The sequence below is a fragment of the Poecilia reticulata genome, linkage group LG3, assembly GCF_000633615.1.
Source record: "Poecilia reticulata strain Guanapo linkage group LG3, Guppy_female_1.0+MT, whole genome shotgun sequence".
NCBI lineage: Eukaryota > Metazoa > Chordata > Actinopteri > Cyprinodontiformes > Poeciliidae > Poecilia > Poecilia reticulata.
In genome coordinates, this window is record NC_024333.1 from 5,069,644 (window position 1) to 5,091,048 (window position 21,405).

The window sequence follows — 21,405 nt, forward strand, 5'->3', positions numbered from 1 at the left end:
AAATAGGCAGAACTGACCAGACTGAAATCTCATCATCTAAGAATGATTTTGTGTAATAAACATGTTTTTTATTGCCCATAAACTTATTCTAACCTGTACAATTAAACATAGCAAGTCAGCTTTAACGTATGCAGTCAAACATGATCCAAAAATCCAACTTTTATAGGCTGAAAATAAAAATAAAAACAATAGTAAAGTTTTACACTTGTGGCATAGTCAAAGCCTGAACTTAAATCTGGTGGTCACTGATCTGAAACAAGCCATTTATGCTCAGAAATGTCATGCCTACATGCCTAGGTAACACAAACACTCGATGGCAGCTGGTTTGAATAGTTTTTTTTTTCCTACAACAAATTAAACCACTTGAAAACTACTTGTGTTATTTTCGTCTGATATTAAAATGTGTTTGAAGATCTAAGACATGCCACCAAACGCAAAAACAGAGGAAGTCTCTAAAGGGGCAAACACTTTTGTTCCACAGCCCTGCTTTGACTACGTTAATGAGAATAATTTCTTTTGGTAATAAAAAACTTTTAATACTTTGCGATTCATTTACAGTGACAAGTTGACTTGCGTTTTTCTTGATGTGAACAATATTTGTGATGTTTTGTTATTTTTTGCCATCGGGGATCACGGGGTAAAAAAAAAATTAAAGCATCCCTATTTTTAAACCCGTCTTCCTTCACGCTCATTCTGCGCCCGCCCATGCTCTCGCACTTTTATCTTTCCCTCCCTCCATTCCTCAATCCTTCAATATTTTGTCATCATACTGACTTTCACTCCTCCTTGCACGCTCCCTCTCTCCCTCCCACCTGCATCACTCATTCCCCCCCACCACCACCAACACCCCCTCCATCTTTACCTCCACCCTTCCAGGCTGCATCTCGGTCCTCCCTCCCTCATGAAAAAGGGGGGAGTTCAGAAAGGGGGAATGAGGGAGAAGGGGAGGAGGAGGAAGATGAAGGGGTGGGACTGTATAAGAGCAGCTGTCTCCATCCTCCATGTAGCCAGAGAAACCACGCTGAGACTGAGGCACGGGAACGTAAGCTGAGGAATCTGAAAGGACCTCCACAATCTCACACAGGTAAGTGGAGCCTCAGGGGAGGAGGAGGAGGAGTAGTCTGACCTTTGACCTTTGATCCAAAATCTTTAAAGAAGCTTTTTTTTTGACACTTTGGTTCTTTGGGAAGCTCATGAAAAACTACAAAACACGTCTTATCGTTTTCAGCTTTGACACACAAGAGGCTTCAAGTGAAGAGTTTCTTATTTACTAGTTAAAAAGGAATCCACGTCATTTTTAGATGTTTTACTGGTTTCCAGGAACGGTGCCTTCACTGGAAGGCGTCTTGACTGAAATGGGTGCTGATGTAGTTTTCGTTGCCTGGAAATGATGTCGTCTGATACGGGATGCTTGATGCTGATCGTGCTTCACCACACACAGGTTGTCTACCAACCCTGACAACTGATGAGTTAAAGTAAACTCCTGTTACTTTAACTCAGTCCACATTTTATTTTGTAAAACAAAATAAAATAAAACATTTTATTTTGTCTGACAAAATAAAATATTGTCAGACAAAAACTGTGATGTCTCTCAGGAGTTATTTTGATCAGAAGTTGTAATGCTGAGAGTTTGCTGGCTAAAACAAAGGAAAGAAGCAAAATAAATTTAAATTGTGCCTCTTTTATGACTATCTCAGTAAGTCATAAAAATACTTCTAAAAAAATAGGAAAAGGAAATGAAAATAAACTGTTATGCATCTGAACTAGTTAGTTCCCAAATACTAAATGGTACAAAATACGCACAACAAAAATGACAAAATGTGATTATGAATCAGTGAAAGGATCAATTAATACAGAACCGACAAAAACACAGCTTAGATTTATAGGTGGAGCTGTGTGTGCAGCAGACACTATTACCTCTCCCTGTCTAAATTAGTAAAAATGATTATTATTTTGTGATTGCTTTGTCACTGTTCTTTTCGGTTTATGTGTAATGAGCCAATTAATGACAATTGTAACTCATGGAATTTTACAAAACAACAATTCCTGTTCATATTGAGACATGTAAAGCGATACAACCAGCTCAGTCAGGTCTAGTTTAATTACATGAAGAGATTAAAATCCTCTTACATGAAATCTGGTTTGATCTTTGTTACGCAAACAACGCAAATTGAGTTTAAGCCAGTCGGTAGAAAGTTATGTATCTAAGGAAGCCAAGGTGATTGCATCAGATCATTAACTTTACAGCAATCTCTCCTCCTGAGCAAGCATGTGGTGACAGTGGAAAAATGACTGCTATTCCTGGTGCCCTGTCCTCTTTTTTCATTCTGTCTCTATCTTTTGTCATCTTGGAATCTTTATAATTGTTAACTTGATTGACCAGATGTGGTCTTTGGTGTATTTGATGCAGCAGAGTCAGGAGGAATATCTCATTTTCCTCTGTTTCCTCTGCAAGGCAACCAGCCCCACTATACAGTTTTTAATTTTTTAATTTTTTATTATTTTTTGTTCTGGCAGCAAATTTGATTGCGAGACTGTTATTAACTTTGATTCGTTGCATAAAATGCAGTTTATGTTTTTTAAGATCCAGCTGGTTTGACGGTGCAGATAATGGACGTACTTGTACATGTGGATTTAACTCCTTTTCCTACACAGTTCAAATTCTAAATGGTTGAATTTAAGAATTTTTATTTAAAATTTGTCACAAAAAAAACCCAGCTTAAGCTTCGTGTAGTTCATCCTTTTCTGCTGTGAACCTCAGTGACCCAGAGAGAGCTAAAACAATAACTCATATCACAAAGTCAGCATGATGAAATCAGCATGTCGGTTCTAATCAAGCAAATAACACACCCTGAGCTCTGTCATCGTCCCTTTTGGTAAGAATTCCTGTTTCTGATTCTTGTGGAAAGGCGGTGACGATTTACACAAGTATCTCAAAGAAGGACGAAAAGGTCAGAGATTAGTCATAGTCGTTAAGGTCTGATTTAGTGATGCAGTTTCCTCCATGAACGGTCGGATGGATGGATGGATGGATGGTTGGATGGTTGGATGGATGGGGGGAGGGGGTTCGCAGAAAAAGGTGCTGTTTGCTTTTGCACTGTGGCTCAAGTAGCACAATAATGAAAGGTTGTTTGGGTGAGATCATGGCTGCTGATGAGGGTACAATGCTGTCATGGTCACTTTAGGCAATTATTTTAGGATGTGCCTTGAAGACTTCTACGTTTTTGAATGACGATTTCCGGCCAAACTGCTTATTAGGTAAAAAAATAAATAAATAAAAAAATGTGTAAGGATTGTTGCCCAAAAGTGATATGAGTCAACATTTAACTTTGTGCGCTGTAATGTTAAAAGGTGTTTGGAATGGAGCAGGATTTGTTCACCCATTAGGTTCAAAGCCCTGTAAGGGCTCCAGGGGAGACACTATTGATCACAGATGATTTGGCACATCTGGCTCATTGTTTTCAGTGGACCCCTGTGTAGTTAATGAGCCTGAACAGTTCAGGGGCTTGGCTGACAGAGAGGAAATCAAATGGATGGAAATAAGATGCACAAGCTGCACAGTGGAGCAATTGGAGGCACCGTTGCCTTGCGGTCTGTGGTCTTTATATGTGGAGCTTGTTCTCTCCCACATTCTCAAAATATGGTTGACTGGTGGCTCAAAATTCCCTGTAGGTTCGAGTTTGTGTGTGCGTGAATCTTGCCCTCTGGCGAACAGGTGACGTGTCCAGGGTGAACCCCGCCTCCCGTCCAGCGACTGCTGGAGATGGGCACCAACCCCTGCAATCTCACACTCCTAAATATATTGTAATTCTTTCTTTTTTTGTTCTTATGTTTTTTTAATAGCTGTTGAGATCAACTTTAAACAAACCTTTTCTAGATTTAAAGTAGCTGTATCAAGTTCAAACAATCAAATTTATTGATGTTGCACATTTCAACAACAAGCCAGTTCAAAGTGTTTTACAATAAGACATCATAAAAACATCATAAACACATCCTACAATCAACAACAGTGAAAACTAGCAACAGACATAGCATTTTGTCAAGTGCCATCGTTAAAATCGTCAATACACATCAAATATGTTGGTCAATGTTCCATTTGTTTTGGTCCAAAAGCAACTCTACACAGGTGGGTTTTTAGTCTTGATTTATTGCTATACTTTCACTATATCTTAAGATCTTTGTGTCTTAACAGGAACATGACAAAACATCTCACCTCTGACACCAGAAATGAGTCAGAAAATGCAGTTTTGCAAAGCTCTTTGAAGTTTGTCTGCATCATGAGTGGTCACAAGGCATGACCTCTTACCATCAGATGATACACCTCAATACGCCCTACTCATAAAAGTCAATTAAAAGTTTTTGCAACTAAACTTAGTTGACAAACTAAAAACCTCCATAACACGAAACTTTTCTGCACCACATAATGAACTTCACCAGTGTTTACACCCAAGCTCCAGTGCATTTTCCAAAGACTTGAAGAGGAACTCGGATGAATACAAAGCATTTATTCCCCTTCCCTTTTGGAAGATTAAATGAAAGAGATCGATGTGCAGTGCAGGGACTCTGACTGTTCCATTTTACAGCTACAAACCTCCAGTATTTAAGAAGACCTGGTCCTTCTTGACACCAGGTGTGGGTCAAACAATTTTTGCACAGAGCTCGGTGAGGTGTGTTGTGTGATTGGACGCTTGTGGGCACATTTCACTCGGACAGCAGTGCTGATATTTTGCTTCAACAAGACTACTTCTATTGTCAGGCACAGTGAGAAATGAGAAACATGTGTACAATTCCTCACAAAATACCTACAGGGCCAGTCACATGGCTAGCAGTTGCTTGAAAGAAATTGCTAAATCGTTGCGGATGAAGGAGACTATGTAGAAAAGGGTGGTACACAAAAAGGTGTAAGGTGTTGACTGTTCAACTTCACATGTAAGAGCCCTTAGTTCTCCGTGGTTTAATCTGTGTTTAGTGCCATCTATTATTAAATCAACTTTGTCCAGCATGCCAAACATTAAGCTACAATCATACCCCCGCATGGCGCTACCAACACCACCATGTTCCACCATGAGGATAGCGTGTTCGAGGAGACATCTATTGTTAGTGTACCATCTGGGCACCTTCTTTCAAGTATTGGCTATATCCACTACATGGCTTGAAAAATGGCTTCTTATGGGTCTTTTCAAGTTTCCATAAACAGCCAGATTGTCCTGACTTACCCCACTTGAGTTGAGAATCTGCAGCTTCGACACGGTTACCTTGGTTTTGTTTGTTTCTGATTAATATGGGATTTACTGGTATGTGGTGAGTCGTGTCTTGGTAGGTATCCTCTATCAAATTTCTTGAAGATGGATTGAACCATCGTCTCTAACAAAAACCCAGACAATACGTTCCAAGAACTTTCTCCCTAAGCTGTCTGCTGTGTTCCTGTTTCTTCCACCCAACTAGACATTAAACATTACAGCAAACATCATGATATGGCCTTTAGATTTTTTAATGTACAACCCAAAGTTTATCAAAGCTTTCTGGAGGCAGCCCTGACACAGGTAGCAGATGGTACCAGTTGACCAAACTTATGATGTAACTCTTGATGTTTCCACCCCCCCGGCAGGTATGTGTGGAAGTCATTAACTAGATGTGAATGCTGTCATCCGTCCTCTGTCAATAGCAATCTTTAAGATGGGAATAATTAAATTATTGCTTCTGTGTTTACCCCGGGGCTTCAATTTTCACTTCACCTTGAGAGAAACAAAGACGTTCCAGTTTCCCTCGCATATTTACAAGGAAGTTAGATCATTTTAGCCCAATAGGAGAAGCAGAAATGTGCCTCTTTTCTCACATTTTAAGGCAATATTGCTTTAAGATTTACATTTATTTATAGAGAGATTAAGAAATATGTCCTTTACCGTGTCTGGAACACTTAGCCTCAACACCATTCCTCATGTATCTCATGCCCCTTAAAAAATCTCTGTTAATCCTTCTCCTCTTTTTAGTATCTTCGTTGGCTCCAAGCCACACCCCATTAGCTTTATGAATATACTTCCCTATCCCCCTCTAAACATTTTCACCCACAAGCTTTATGGGGAAAACGAAAAGAGGGCAAAGAGTAGAAAACCAAGGGACACACCCCATAGAGTCGGCTCAGTTCTGCTAAATTGGGTTTGAACGTGTGGTGTTAATCCATGGATACAATGTTCCCAACGCAGCAGGGCCCAACTACATTTATTTGTGCTGCACCGACTGCACAGCTCCTTCCTTTATGTCTGTTTGCTGCCCGCTCTTTGTGGTCCTCTTGTCCCCTGTGATTTTACATTAATAAGCAGCCGATCCTTGGCACAGGAGGTTGTTTGAGCTGAAAGTCGCAGATCTTTCTCCAGGCTCCCTTATTTGTTCATGGCTAATGTTGGTAATCTGGAGACCAAACCAGAGGATGCGTTTAGTTATATTATCTATGTAATTATAGTGTATCTATATAGTTTCAATTATTTCAGAGTTCAATGTTGGGATTTTGTCTGACAGATCAACTCCAAGTATTGCATGAATGTAAAATGAAAGGTCAAAGTTACATTGATTTATTTATTTTTCCTGGAAAGGAAATTTGGAAAGGTGTGCATTTGTCCTCAATAATTTTATTTTGTCATTTTACAAAAAAAACAAAAACAAAACATATCATTATTGATGATATGGTTATGAATCTTATAGTGATTGAACTGACTTCGGCAGAACCAAAATGCTTTTAATAATGTAACTACTCATCAATCAAGGCTACTAATTAAAATATCTGAAAATTTTAAAATTGAAAAAACCAACAGAAAACCATTTATAATTACAATTATGTTCAAAAATAACTTTACTGAGTAATCTTTTTTATACAAGTAAATGACTTATTTTTCAATGTATGCTTCTTTTAGATATCTCTTTTTATTGTAACTAAAATGCTGTTTCCTCAATAATTTAAATAATCTAAAAAACAAGTTTTGTTCTTCTTGAACAACTCTCTACATCAGTGCAACAGTTTGATCTACAAAATAAATAAAACCTATACTTTTCACGTCTAACAGACACCTTAGCTCCTCACTTAACTCAGTCTCACTTTCCAGCTCTGCATTCAGTAACTTACCAAACATGAGCCATAAAAAACACTGAGGCAAAAAATCGAAATGTTTTTATTCTCCTGTAATTTTCAGCCGCAAACATTTAACTAAAATATCTATGGATATGTGTTTTTGTCTCTGCCTCCCTCTGACTCTCTGCAGTCTGATGTTCCTGCATGGATTCATGGATTTACAACAGACACTACAGTAATGTACAGTGTCAGAATGTGAATTAAATATAAAAAGCATGTTTTTATTATACAGAATGAGAATTTAAACAACTTCATTTTTAGATGTATACATTATTATACATCTCAACTCTATTTACTGTGTAGCTAAAATTTTCCATATTTTTAAACCTCTCCTCAAGCACTTTTCTTATTGTCTCCTAACCATTACCCTTATAGTGTGTAAATAATGAAAAAAATATTGAAACGTTGAAAGAAATCAACCTGACATCAGTCTTCACCTGTTCTCCTTTCTGGTTTTATTGAAATTAATATAATTTATATATCTTCACACTCTGAAACTCCATCTGGCTCTCCTATGTCTTCCCTGACCTGCTCATTTCATAATAACATAGTTTAGTTTATTTAAAAATTAAAAACAGTTAAAACATATTTCAATAAACTAAATGAAGACCTCACCAGAGCTTTTTCACCTTTCTTCAACAGCATTCTAGCAGTGCTGTTCTCCTAAATATCAAAATCAATATAATATAATATAATATAATATAATATAATATAATATAATATAATATAATATAAATACATGTTAAGTGGTCGAGTATGATCAGGTGTTGCTCACTTTAAATAATAAAAAGGCTCATTTCACTGCTGTTTCAGTCTCATTCTAAATAATTGGGACTAGACTAGCTAACTTTCGAACAAAGTTAGCAGCAAAATTTTGGACATGTGACTATTCCAGAATCAAAACGGCTTACCAAAAAAGATTTAGTTCTATATATGAAAGTAAACTGACAACAAGATGTTATAAACGAGCGATATTCATGGCAACATTCCTGACAGACAGTTTACCTCATTCAAACTTAGTTTCTCTGACTCTGTCTGCTGCTGCTTTTACTATGAGCCGTTCAGAGGGGGGAGAGGGAGGAAGCGCTCTGCTGAAGGCGCTGTTATGCGCCTTCAAATAAAAACACGCGAGTGGAAGATTTTAAAATTCTTCGCGACTGCAGTGAAATTATTGGGGGGGATGAATGTGACTGTCTCCAATATTGGGGGGGACATGTCCCCCCGTCCCCCCGCTTCCTACGCCAACGGTCCTGGCCATCCATCTGATTGTCCAGTTGGTCCGACCAACATCTGGGTCAACAGCCCAATAGTCTTGGGTGACTCTCTGGCAACCTTTGGGTCTCACTCCTGAACTCCTGAACTAACAGGACTTTGTTTTAGACTTAGCTCCTATTTCCTTTTTTGTTATTTCTCTATTTGGCTGTTTTGTGAAAGTTTTTTTTCTACTTTCTTTTGAGACCCACATTCCCATCCACCGTATGGTTTCGGTTGTTCGTTTTGTTTCTCCTCTGGTTTGTTGGCTGCAGTAAATTCATTCTAGCTGGTCTCACCTGGTACTGGTAAGCATCTCACCACCATCTGAATACTCATTGAATCAGGCTGTTCCATTCCAGATCCTGTTATTATCTATATGTTTAACTGAATAATCCTCCTCATGTGCCTCTATGCTCTCTGTTTCTTTCATGTTTCCTTCTAAACCTCCAAGGTTTTATTTTCCTCTCAATAGTCTCCTCAAGATGAGACTATTGTTGTCTTTCTACTGCTTTGTGCCCAAATTATAACATTCTGCTTGGATAATAATAAAATGCTCCACAAAGTTACACAATCTCAAAAAAAAAAGTGACCTAGGTTATTACTTTAGGAAGGTTAGGAAATATTCTGTCATCATAAACAACATTTCAGGATGCCACCAGACATTTGACAGGAAAATCTAGAAATGAATGAACAAAAGTTAAGGAGCATTAACTGATGGACTGCCGGCAAAAACAAAGAGTATCAAATCAGAACATCTCTAAATGAGCACTAAGAGAAGGAAAACAGAGGAAAAACAAACATAAATCCTTAAGGATAAGTCCAAAAACAAAACTAACATCAAAGTTTAGTGGATTATGAGAACCAGCTGTAGCTTGTACAAAACAAAAGCCATTTGCTGAATGAAAAAAGAACAGTTCAAATGAATTATTAGAAAACCAAAATTATGTCAATGAGGAACTTAATGACTATTTTAGATAGTTGTGTTTTAATTTCTGTTCATTTTTTTTCTCAATTATTTACATAAAAAGCACATTTAACTCAAATGTGTTCATTATGTTTGTTATTTTTGGGACAAAAACACAGATGGAGAGCAAAAAGTTGCACAAAAGAAGATACATTCTGGATTTGCAGTAAGGGACTTTGGTTGGTCTTTTTGTCCTGGGGGAACCCGAGGAATATGTTTGCAGAAAATCTTCACATAGATCTCCCCCTTTCGTGGCTGACAGAACAGATCCCTATTCATGAAATGTGTCAAGTGAACGAGCTGTATGTGATTTTACCAGGTAGACATCAATTTCACAACAAAGAGCTGCATGTACTTTGAGGGGGCAGGAGAGGAGCTGTCGCTCAAAGTGATTTTTTCTAACAGACGGCTGCCAGCAGAAGGCCTGTCAGAGTTACTCATCAAGTGACAATACAGACTTCAGGAGTCCGCTAAATAACAGATGTTTTTCTTTTTTCAACATGTTATTTCCACTTTGCAAACCAAAAAGAGTTAATTTTAAAGGGGCAGTATTATGCGTTTTCTATGCTATGTAGTGCCGTTTTCTACCACAATCAAGTTACTACGCTACTTTCAGTCGTACTGAAAGTACATAGAATATCGTACTTGATATCCTACGTATATCAAGTACGACTTAAAAGAAATTTGACTTTGTAATTTAACACCTTGAAATTGAGGCTCTGTCTCTTTAAGAAACTCCTGATATTTCTGAAGTTCTGCCTTCAGGAAGTCATCACAACATGGCTCCTCTATTAACCCTTTAATAATGTTTCTACCAGCGTTTCACTGAGAAGGTGCGCCATTCCAACAGGTGTTTGCTAATTGCTTCCGGCCTGGGCCGCTCTGTGAGGCGGAAGCTTGGAAACTACAGCTCAGAGGAGGAGCTGCGTCTCAAAGGCGGAGCTAAGTCCACCCAGGTGTTATGCACAGCTGAATGGTTGCCATGGGAGATTAAAGGATTTCTTGAGAAAGCAAAGCAACACTCCAGATGTGTTTTTGTTGAGGGAAAAACATTACAACATGATGTAAAGTTTAAAAAAAAAAGTCAATTTTACATAATACTGCCCCTTTAAACTAAGTTAATTGTCAGATTAGAAACTTATCTGCTGACTTTCAGTCTGCGTTCCTAGATGTAAAATTTGCTGATATCTCTGTTGTGTGTTTTGTTGTCACCTGTCTGCAGACTCTGCGATCGATCACAGTAAATCACTCAGAGACTCGGGTTTGGCTGCATGGGCAAAAATTAGTTAAGCTTCAGTCGAGCAGAGAGACGTTAAGTGTTGTGGTTCTTATACAAGTCATATGATAAACTGCAGTCCTGCCGTAAAGTGCCAAGAAAAAAAACACACACTTCTCAGAACAGATACACGACGTTTCTCTGCTCGGCCGGGCGTGAATAATCCGGCTTTAAGTCGCGCTCTGGGCTGGGAGTAATTTATTTTATGTTTCCCAGTTCTTGATGAGAAATTGGCAATAATGGAGGGGAAAAATGGTGGAAACTGTTGATAAATCAGCGTGAGACACTGGGAGAATTTGTGAGGCTCGTGCTTTGTGTGTATTTGTGTCTGTTTGGATCAAGTGAGCGGAGAGGAAGCCGGAGCAGCACTTCTTTAACGTTAACTGTACTTATTCAGGTTTGACAGGAGCAGCTTGTTTTTTAGCTGCTTCAGCAGCTTTAGCAGGGACTACATTTTTTTTTTTTTTTGCACTTTATGTCCCAAAGTAAAATACCTTGGTTATGTATTTAAAAGCATCTATGGCAATGCAGTCATTTCCAAAATTATTTAAACACCTTGAACTTTCTCATATTTTCTCAAAATGTGACGCATTTTGAAATGAAAGGAAAATTATATTAGATTTAAATGGGACAGAGCAGAGGCTAAACGTTATCATCCGTTCCTCTTGTAGAGCCACCTTTTGTCCCGCTGTCGGTCAACCTCTGTCCAGTTTCAAGTCTTTTTCAGGTATTAAATTCTTTGAAAAGAAATGCAAAACTATTTATTACCTAAAAAAATGTATGTGCTTTTTTTAAATCATAATCTTTATTGTTATCGCAATAGTGCCACAAAATATTGCGATGAAATAAGTCTCAATCGCCCACCCACAAACCACATTTTATTTTCCTTCCACATGACACTTTATATTGGCCGAATACGAGTAAAAGAATCGTGGAAGTTCTTCCAGGCTGTTTTAAAAAAAATTATTATTCATTACTCTGTGAGCTCAACACCAATGCTGACTCTGTGCAGGCCTCACAGCAAGGACTTAATTACCTTGTTTATTGAGTGGCTAATTAGCAAATTGAAAGCAGAATAATTGAGTTTCAAGGGCTCTCATGAGAACCTAATAGGCCTCAGTAGTTGACCCCTTCTGTAGATTTGTTGAGAGGTCTGCTCTTAACAAGAGAGGACTTCGCAGACTGAAGAGGAAGACGACAGCTATGTTGTTTCTAGTGGAATCCCGCCCTGCTTTAAAACTCAACCTAGTGAGGCATGAATGACATGCATTCCTGTATATCACCAGCATCGCGGTGACAATGATTACTTCTTATTCATGAAAAGAAAGGAGATTAAAAAAAAACCTGTGTCCCAGAGATGGCTTATTGTTTGCATGGACTTACATACGTTTTATTTGTATTTTATGTGACAAACTTGTGAAGTGAAATGAAATTTTAAAAAATCCATTCCGTAAACTTAAAGTAAAATTCAAAGCAACCAGTTGTCTTCACAAATCTCATAAGTAGCAATTATAATGTGTGTAATAAAAAACGAGTTGCAATGAAACAGTTTAAATCAAAGCAGCAGAGGTGGGCGAATCGGTCCAAACTTTTGATAATATCAGTATCAAGTCGGTATCAGTAAATATCAATACTAGCTTGGTAAGATCGATACTTTCAGCAGATGCTTTATTTTTACATCGTAGTTTCCCAGCCCTCCCTCAAAAAAGATTTTGATATGATTTGTAAAAACGCACGCAACTATGTTTTGTTTTTTCTGTTATTTCTATGTATCACGTTAATAGGTTATCAAAGTATATTTTTGTGGACAAATATACACTTTATCCAGGTTCCATCTTAGGTTTTAACCAAGTAATTAAAAGAAAAACCACAAAAACACATAATGGTCGAAGGTTTGATGATATATCAAACTTAAATAAGAAAAATAATCGATATCAATATTTATATATGTATCTGTACTCACTTATCAGATTAATAGTTAATTTGGCGTTATCGCACTTGAAAACTGACGTTCGCACAACTTCTCCATCTAACGTGTGTGAGCTTGGATAGAAACTTAAACCTCTAGATGGACACGACCTCACTTTTCACCTTTCCATTTTTCCGTCCAATCTTACTGAGCTGTTCTGCAAAGACGTGTCGTTTTCCTTCCACTTAACAAGTCTGCTGTTCTTTGACTTGATAAAATCTTCTGTCTCGGATAAAATCCATCTTATTTTTCACATCCTTGTCCATCCAAACACAAAAACAACTGCATACGGAAATCCAGACGCGTTTTTAAATATAAAACTACAAAAGCACAGAGGTGACTCTCGGTTTTAACAGGTGACTCGGTCCTTACGAGACGGATACAGGAGGAGATGTGTTGTCCCTCCCAGAGTTCACACCCCCCAGGCTGTTTGCCTGTATTCGACGCCTCGTGTCAATTACCTCCCGCCTCTTCATTTCTCCACATATCAGTTCGACCTTTCTTTGTCCTTCCCTGTCAAACACCTTGTCGTTATCAGACTGCAGAAATGTAAGTCTCTTGCATTAACATTAATTAATTTAGCGGCGTTACGTCAGTGTGAGCAAGTCAGGATCAGGAATGAACTTTTTTAATTAAAACTTTTGTCTTTTTTTTTTTTTTTAATTAGTCTTTGTTAACTTCTTTAGACATTGTCGACATATTTGACAGAGGACAAATTTACTTTCAGCCGTCCCTTTTTTTACAGAGTGTCCCCTCTGTGTTTCGGTGTCCTGTGGTCGGGGGGAGAAATTCTCAAGTCGATGTTTACATTTGTTGTGCTAAATATATGAACACTGTGCGTGGGTGTTTCCTGCGCTTTGCGGGTGCGAGTTGAGTGTGTTTGTCAGCAAGAAACATTGACTCAGTTTGGTGCCAGAGGCATTAATTGAGGCATCAATTAAAGGAGTTAACGAGTTTGTTTAATGAGACGAAAACTCTGCTTGTGTTTCTGACGTCAGACTCGCCAGACGGGGGATGCTACGAGAAAAAGGTCAGCCTTTTTCTCATGGCGTCTCCTTCTAGTCGCTGTGCTCATCGTCTCATCTTCTGTCCCTCAATCTGAGTTCTTCTTCTGCCATCGTTTGTTTCCCCTTCTTCTCTGAAAAGCAACATAAAAAAACTAAATAAATGCAGTAAAGTGGTGGTCTTAGTGACTAAATGGGACACTTTTGGCTTGTTTCCACTGAGCAGCAGAGCATGCTATTATGTCTAATTCGATTATAAAAGCATCCCGCACTTTCACTGCTGGTGACAAGCACAAGAGACACTAGCATTGTCACACCAGTATGATGTAACATTTGACTTTTGGGTTTAAAAGAGTCCAACTAATGGTGGAAACTCTCTCCGAAATACAACCAAATCAAAAATTTAGCATCAAAATTATTTTACTGTTGTAGATAGCATCGATTTACATGCAGTTGTTCACTACTGAAGCAGCAATATGCCGCTTTGAATAAATGCTTAGGAGACCCAAATGGCTAGCAGCATCCTTGAACATTTTAGAGGTGTTGTAATGCTCCAGAACCTGAGCTAGTGGTCCAATAAATTGAAGCCTGAGAATGGAGCCTTGTGGTACACCACGTCTGATCTTTGTTTGCTTTGATTTATAATGACCAAGTGACACAAAGTACCTCCGGTTTGTCAAATAAGATCTGACGCAGTTTAGCACAGTAACAGACAATCCTTTCCAAAATGTCAATCAGGATGGCATGGTAAACTATACCAGTGAAACCAAGACCAAGAAGTGTTTTTATGCATTCATTTTAAAATGTATGTCATTGATAACTGTTACCCATCAACACCTAAAAATTATTATTTTTTTCATTTTTTTTTTCAAATAAAACAAAAAAATTAAGCCTGTTGACAAATTGCTGTTTTAATTATCTTTGCCAGAAATGTTGGGTTAGATATCTAGTCACAATTATTGAGTAGTGATCAGTTGTGAAACCAGATTAGGTTTCTTTAAAATGACCCCTGAGGTTTTAAGGACAAAACCAGGAGAGAGAAGAAACTATCATCTGAAATGTTTCAGGTGGAACGGAGTTGAGGATGTTTCTGAAAAAAACTGTACCTGCATTTCCGTTCTGTTATCCAACTTATGTTACCTTCTTCCAAGATTACTTTTTCTTCTATTATTGAACTAAATTAATGTTAAAATATCCCACTGTTTTGGTGACAATACGGGAAATGTCGTCTTCCGGTGGCTTGTATTGTGTCCTAATTTCCCTCATAGTGCTCATATAGTTAGGATGGGGTTTTAATTAAAAAGCATAAATGAGATTAACAACAGAAGGAAATTGAGTCATGTTGTTGTTTTTTTTAATGTTTACAAATTACCAAAAAAAATAAATCAACTTCTCAAATTTCAAAAACTATGAGAAGTTTCCATTTACATTAACAAGACCTTTTGGGCTCCTGTCTGAAATTTTGTTTACAGTAATTTTTCAAGTCTTGCCATATATTCTCAAATGTATTTGGAGCTGTGCTTTGACTGGACCGTTATAACTCGTAAAATGCATTTTGATGAGTGTCATTTGTGTCCAAGTGTAAAGCTGCCATTAGGTTGGCCTACAGGTCAAAAATTACTTTAGTATGTAATATGCAAGTTCATAAGACTTAGAAATATCTTAGCCAACAATTATTATGCTCCAGTCCTTTGCATTAGAAATATTACACACACAAATGTCACAATGAACATATATTTATATATGTTGACCAGTATCACTTTTAAGATGATTTCTGAAGGCAGATGGTTGCACTGCATTTTATTTAGGAATATTTGTGTACGTTATGCTCATTTTTCAGATTTTATTTTGCAAAAAATGTAACAATACCGGGGTTTTTTTAGGTTCACTTTGTGATTATGTGCTGTGTTCCTTTTAATTTATTGTGACAGTACAGATTTCTGAGTTTTAAAACTTGAAAATTTGCTAGAAAAAAAAATCCAAAATTTTGATGTTAATCTAAAAGAAATGTATAAACAACTTTTCTGACTTTCAAAAGTGGAAATTTTGCAAAAGTAAAACATTTTCAACTTTTTAAATATTCTCTTTTTTCCCCCCAGAAAATGTCTAAGATTAAGCTCAAAATTTCTGCATTTTCCTTTTTTTTTTCCAAGAAAATTTTCCACTCAGGAATTTTTGCATTTTTTTCTAGAAGATTTCTGAAATTAGTCTAAAAATTTTAGGGTTTTTTGTTGTAAATTTTCCACTTTAGAAACTCTGAAATTTCCAAATTTTTTCTCAAATATTTTTAAGATTAATCTGAAAATGTCAGCGTTTTTCTTGCAAATTTTCCACTTTTCAAAATCAGAAATTTCCATGTTTTTTTAAATTTTTTTTTAGAAAATGTATGCAATTAACCTCTAAATTAAATAAATATTTTTTGGGGGGGGGGGGCATTAATTTACACCTCCTTTTGTTTTTTCCTTAATTCGTCCTCGTGGATAAATGATGACACTGACCTTGTGCTTCCTTTCTGCCCTGTGTCACGCAGCAGACGGTGAGACCATGAGGACCGTAGTGGCTCTGCTGCTTCTCTGTCTGTGCGATCCAGGACGGAGTGACTGCCAGACTGACTGCCTGTCCTGCAGCAAAATCCTGCCTAAACAGCTCAGTTTCAACACTGTGGTAAGACACGCACGCACGCACACACACACGCACGCACGCACACACACGCACAGTCTCAGTCACTGGGTGTTATCATTCTGAAAGCTCTGTTCAAAGTCCAAGAAGCATCTTTCAACATAATGGTGGTTGCAGACATTTTACTTGTAGAGAATTGAACGCCACTTAACATGAATGAACTCGTGCGAAACTTAGTGTTCCCTTCCAACTTGAAACTCTTCACCCCAGCATCTCGTATTTATTATGCACTCCCAGCCTGACTCAACGAATTATCCTTTTGGCATTTGAGTTTTAATTTGTTGAAGCTAATTGATTCCCGGGGACAGATGTGTGTTTCTTCCCTCTGTGCCTGCTGGTGGTTTCTGTCTGGATAAAGACATGTCTGCGTCTCAGAAGAGTTTTTGTAGGTGGCACACCAGAAGACGTTTAAATTTTGACTGTTAAACTCTGTTCTGTTAGTGTTTGACGCCGGGATCACGGGATCATTTGTGGCCCGTTACAGCAGGACAACGCTTTCATTGCCTTAACTAGGACAATAAAAGTAGGTAAATTACCATTCATTTAGAAATAATTATTTAATTTGAAAGTGTTATGTTCATGTACATCATAATAACCGTAGACAAGAAATTTAGCTTGGATTCGGCTGTGAAGTTAATTTTACTTTTTTTATATAGTGTAAACATGGATCTGGTTCATAGCAGAAGCTCTGTTCAATTTTTGGTGTCGTCTTTTAAGATTAACTAAAAAAACGACAGGACAGGTTGTTCCCCGTTTACATCCCTCAGAAGAATAAAATTTCTCCACAGTGTTTTTACTTTGGTCTATGTTTCTCCAAAAACGTTTTTAAAAATCTTTTCTCCAGACATGCTTGCCATGTTAGAGGAGTTTTAAACTTCCAGCAGTAGATCACTGTTTTAGTGCTGATCCATGGATGTTCATGGGAGCTGATCTCTGAAGGCTACGTCTCTGTGTGCCTGCAAAGCTGCTGTGAAAACTTGAGTAGATTAACTATTATTTTTTGGCATTGATTATATTTTTTAAAAAATTATCAATTTAACTTTAACTTTTTTTGTAGGAGCTCACCGATTGCAATTTTCTGCCCGATAACCAATCTTTAAAAAGCCTAAACTGCCGATTACGATTTTTGCCAATACTGATTTTTTTTCATCTGAAAAGTTTCTAAATATAGCCAGAAAGTAGCTAAGTTGGCAACAGAGGGGTGACTATAATTAACGGCACACTTACTGATTATACCGGTCAAGTCTCCCGTTTTGGCCAAGAAACTATAATTTTTTTTACCCCCCTCTCCCTCTGTGCTCCCGTATTATTATTTTCCTATAAATATCCCGTATTGTGCTGCCCCTGCTCTCACGTTAAGTGCTCCACCTCCCTGCTCTTACAGCAGTATATCCCTTACCTTAGTACCACTTTGACAGTAGTACGTATTGCCAAGTCCAAAACTTGACAGGTATGAAAACTTGATGGGTATGAAAACTTGACAGGTATGTTGCTGCTGTGACCTGGTGGGCTGGGCTGTGTCAATCAGCCATCTCTCATTACAGAGCAAAAAGGGACACAGGCTGATTTTCAGATAAAAGTCGGTGGATAAGATTGTTTTCTCATATAAGTATTGGCCATTCGCCTTGATTTAACTGATTTCATAAAATCAGTTAAATCAAGGCCTACTTTTCAGTTATTCGTATGAAATCGATTTTGAAAACCATTTTCCTTCCACTTCACAGAACAGCTCATCATATAGTGCTGCTTTGCAGTGACTTGTTATATGAACCTATAATGATTAATTCGTCTTATTCCTCTTAACTCGGCTCATAAAAGTAAGAGGATGATCTCTTGTCTCCATCTCCAACAGGTGTGTTTGATTGGATGCAAAAGCAGCGCCTCTCCTTCCTCCTCCTGGGACATCTGCCGTAAAGCGCTATCTTCTTCTTCCCCCGATGGCACCGTCAGAAGAAGATCTCAAGAGGAAGCTGATGTCCTACTTCCTGAGGAAGAGGAGCAAATGGATGGGGGTCTGCTCCTCCCCATTTCTTTGCAGAGATTCAACCACGTGACCCGCGCACTCGACCTGAGCGACAGGGGCCTGGTCAGCCAGAGCAGCCAGCTGAGCTCCCTCTACGGCTCCCAGGACGCCCTGTCGCTCGCCAACGAGTACGATGAGGAGGAGGAGGCAGGGCAGGAAGAGGAGGACGCCGCCGAGGCAGCGAGACAGCAGGACGACCCGGAGCTGAGCATCGCCAAGAGGTTCGGCGGCTTCGTCAAAGGGAGGCACGGCTACCGGAAGTTGGTCTCTCCGGGAAGGTCGTACCAGAAGAGGTACGGGGGCTTCATCGGGGTTCGGAAGTCGGCCCGCAAGTGGAACAACCAGAAACGCGTCAGCGAGTTCCTGAAGCAGTACCTGGGCATGAGCACCCGGTCCACCGAGTTCAACAGCGTCTCAGGAGAGCTCACCCAACAGAACGAGGTGTGAGGGAGCGTGCCTCCATAAGGCCATGACAGACATACCAGATGTGCTTTCAGTTGTCTTCTATTAGAGCAGAAAACATTTCACAGTTAATCTGGCTCCATCTCCAACAGGAGATGGAGCCAGGAGATGAACCCCATCACAGCTTCTGGTTGTATGAATAGCCTTTTATGTGTATTTTCTTAAACAGGAATCCTTCTTACAGTGGAAGGAACCTAAATTACGTTAGAAGTTACTTTTCATGTCTTAAAAAAGCATAATGAAGGATTCGAAAAGTGGAATTGTATTTAAACATTTTCCAAGTTATGAACATAAAAGCAAACCATGCATAAGAAAGTATTTCGTTCCCCCCACCCCCATTTGTTCTGTTGTATCCATTTCATACTTTAAGGAAGGACAGGGAAATCTGAAAAGTGCCATGGAAGTGTGTTGGAACCCTATAAACCTTCTACCCTGTTGAAATTCGCAAAGAAACGAAATCTGAAATCCTTGCTCTTTGAAAAATTCTGTGGCCCCTTGCAAAAATACCGCTAGTTTTTGTTTACATCTCGTCTGCTTCGGGCCTTTTTAAGGATGAAAATTTGAGCACTTTCGTTTTCGTGTGTCGCCATCTAGTGGACAAATACTTATAGCAGTCCAATATGAAATGTAATGTCTCTTTTTTTTTTTTTGTTCCTTCCTCTGTTTTTCATGTTCTACTCTCTTGATGATAAAAACTTCAGCAGCACTGTATCTGTGTGTGATTTATGTTGAATAAACTAAAATGCATTTACGTTTTTCTGGTCAGTATCTCCTGCATCATACTCCCGATACAGATATATTAAAATCATTTAACTTAAACAACTCCAGACAGCATGCAGCATTCATTCAGACTTTATGACAGTAATCAGTCTTGATTATGTTGTACACAGCTGAGCATAAGCTTTGATGGCTTGTTGTGTTTGAACACTTGTGTGAAAAATTGTCTCTGAACTGTTACAGATGTAAAATGTTTTGTCTTGTAAATAACTGAATTGAAACATGCCAATAAATATAGTTTACTATTTCCTTCGTGGCTTGTCATGCAGAAACCGAGTCTGCGTCTTGGAAGTATTTTGTTCCTAAGAGTCATTATTGCTTGTTATGGTGCCATTTGAATTTTTAGTTGTGTTTTCAAGTCATTTCAGGGAGGATGACTTTCTAACTTTTCTTTATACTGTCTTCATTTGGTATTTCTTTATACGTTTTAAAACAGAATAAGCACTTATTGGTTTCTTACTCTCTTGCAAACAAGTTGAAAAAGGTACAAATGATAAACGATTGAAAACTAAGATTGTTATTCTTTACTCACACTGGCATCAGGAAATCAGTCTCCGAATGATCCAACACCATCAGTTTTTCATTTACCAATTTCAAATATAAGAAAATAGCACCAAATATAATATTAAAACAGGACACTGCAATACATACCAGAGTAATACAGTTTTGGTGTGTCAGCATTGACACAAAATACTGTCAGTACTGAGTGTTTTCAGATTTTGTTTGAATTTTAGTTCATTTTTTCACAGTAAATGGAAGAAGGGAGACACGCTAGAGTAAGGATGAAAAACACTTTCATTTCACTCTACAAATTTCACTTGAGATATGATTATCTCAAGAATGTCACTTTCCTAAAGTTTTGTGCCAAGTTTTGTGAGTGTATTTTGGAAATCCATTTCCCCCCTCAAAACAGTTTTCACATTTTATAACAAAATGTGCAATGAATAAAAACAAAAGACACAAATCAAGAATAACAAAATAAAGAAGACTCTCACAGCAGATGATTACGAGGGTGCAGCAAAATGCCGTTATAATGGCTTCATAAAACAATATGTTAACAGTGTAACACCCTAAGTGAACACCCTCTCCATGGGTCTAGTTGTAAATATGCCACTAATGTGCTGAGTGGAGAATATACAGTTTGATCACAACAGATGAAAGTTAATTTAGATTAAAAAGAGCTTGAGGAGCTTAAACAAAGCACCATGGTTTCTTATTACAGCCTTCAAAATGTGTCATGTTGTTAGAAAGGCGGATCTCAGGATAAGTTTGTTGGTGACTGTAATTACACAGATAGTGGGCCTGTTCTGCAGAATACCCTGGGCTGTTTTATTTTTGCCCCTGGATCTGAAGTATTCATAAAAATAAACCCAGTGTAATCAAAGTAAAATACACTTTTCTATAGAAAAACATTTTGCTATTTAAAAAAAAAAAATCCATTTGTATTTTAAATGTATTGAGGGAAAAGCGGACCCGAAGTCAAATTCCTTGTTTGTTTGAACTAACAAGGAGAATAAAACTGATTCTTACATTTTTATACGTGTAGATTCTATCCTACGTCGCACGTACACATTTGGTTGGAAATTCAAATAGGTTGGGTTAACTGGTGTGGTGGCTGACATTACTTTCCAGTTGTGAAATACAGTTTTGACTATGTTGGAATGGCATAAATGTTTAAAAATGAGTGATATACAGACGGGATATTATCAAAACTGACCCCGAATCAAATTGTGTTTAGTGGTCCTTACTGCTCTAATTATCTCAGTTCCGACTTGTTTATTAACGGAGTGAAACGGAAATAAGAAAATAAATGACAAAGCGTGGGAATAAAATGGGGCGTGTGACTTTAATTTGAAGTTCCACCCCGGAAGTTG

General features: G+C 38.1%; 1 protein-coding gene across 3 annotated transcripts; it reads left to right on the forward strand.

Moving 5' to 3' along the window:
* Positions 1-987: 987 nt before the first annotated feature.
* On the forward strand, positions 988-19,807 carry pnoca (prepronociceptin a). Of its 3 annotated transcripts, none has more exons than XM_008404833.2 (3): positions 988-1,084; positions 16,121-16,254; positions 18,122-19,807. In XM_008404833.2, exons 2-3 carry the CDS (start codon positions 16,135-16,137, stop codon positions 18,737-18,739), a joined length of 738 nt encoding a protein of 245 aa, XP_008403055.1. In that variant the 5' UTR covers positions 988-1,084; positions 16,121-16,134; the 3' UTR covers positions 18,740-19,807. The 3 variants fall into 3 exon arrangements, with proteins under 3 accessions (XP_008403055.1, XP_008403056.1, XP_017159309.1); XM_008404834.2 differs by having other exon boundaries at positions 1,002-1,084; positions 16,124-16,254; XM_017303820.1 differs by lacking the exon at positions 988-1,084 and adding an exon at positions 13,588-13,616 and having other exon boundaries at positions 16,124-16,254.
* The last annotated feature ends 1,598 nt before the right edge of the window (positions 19,808-21,405 follow it).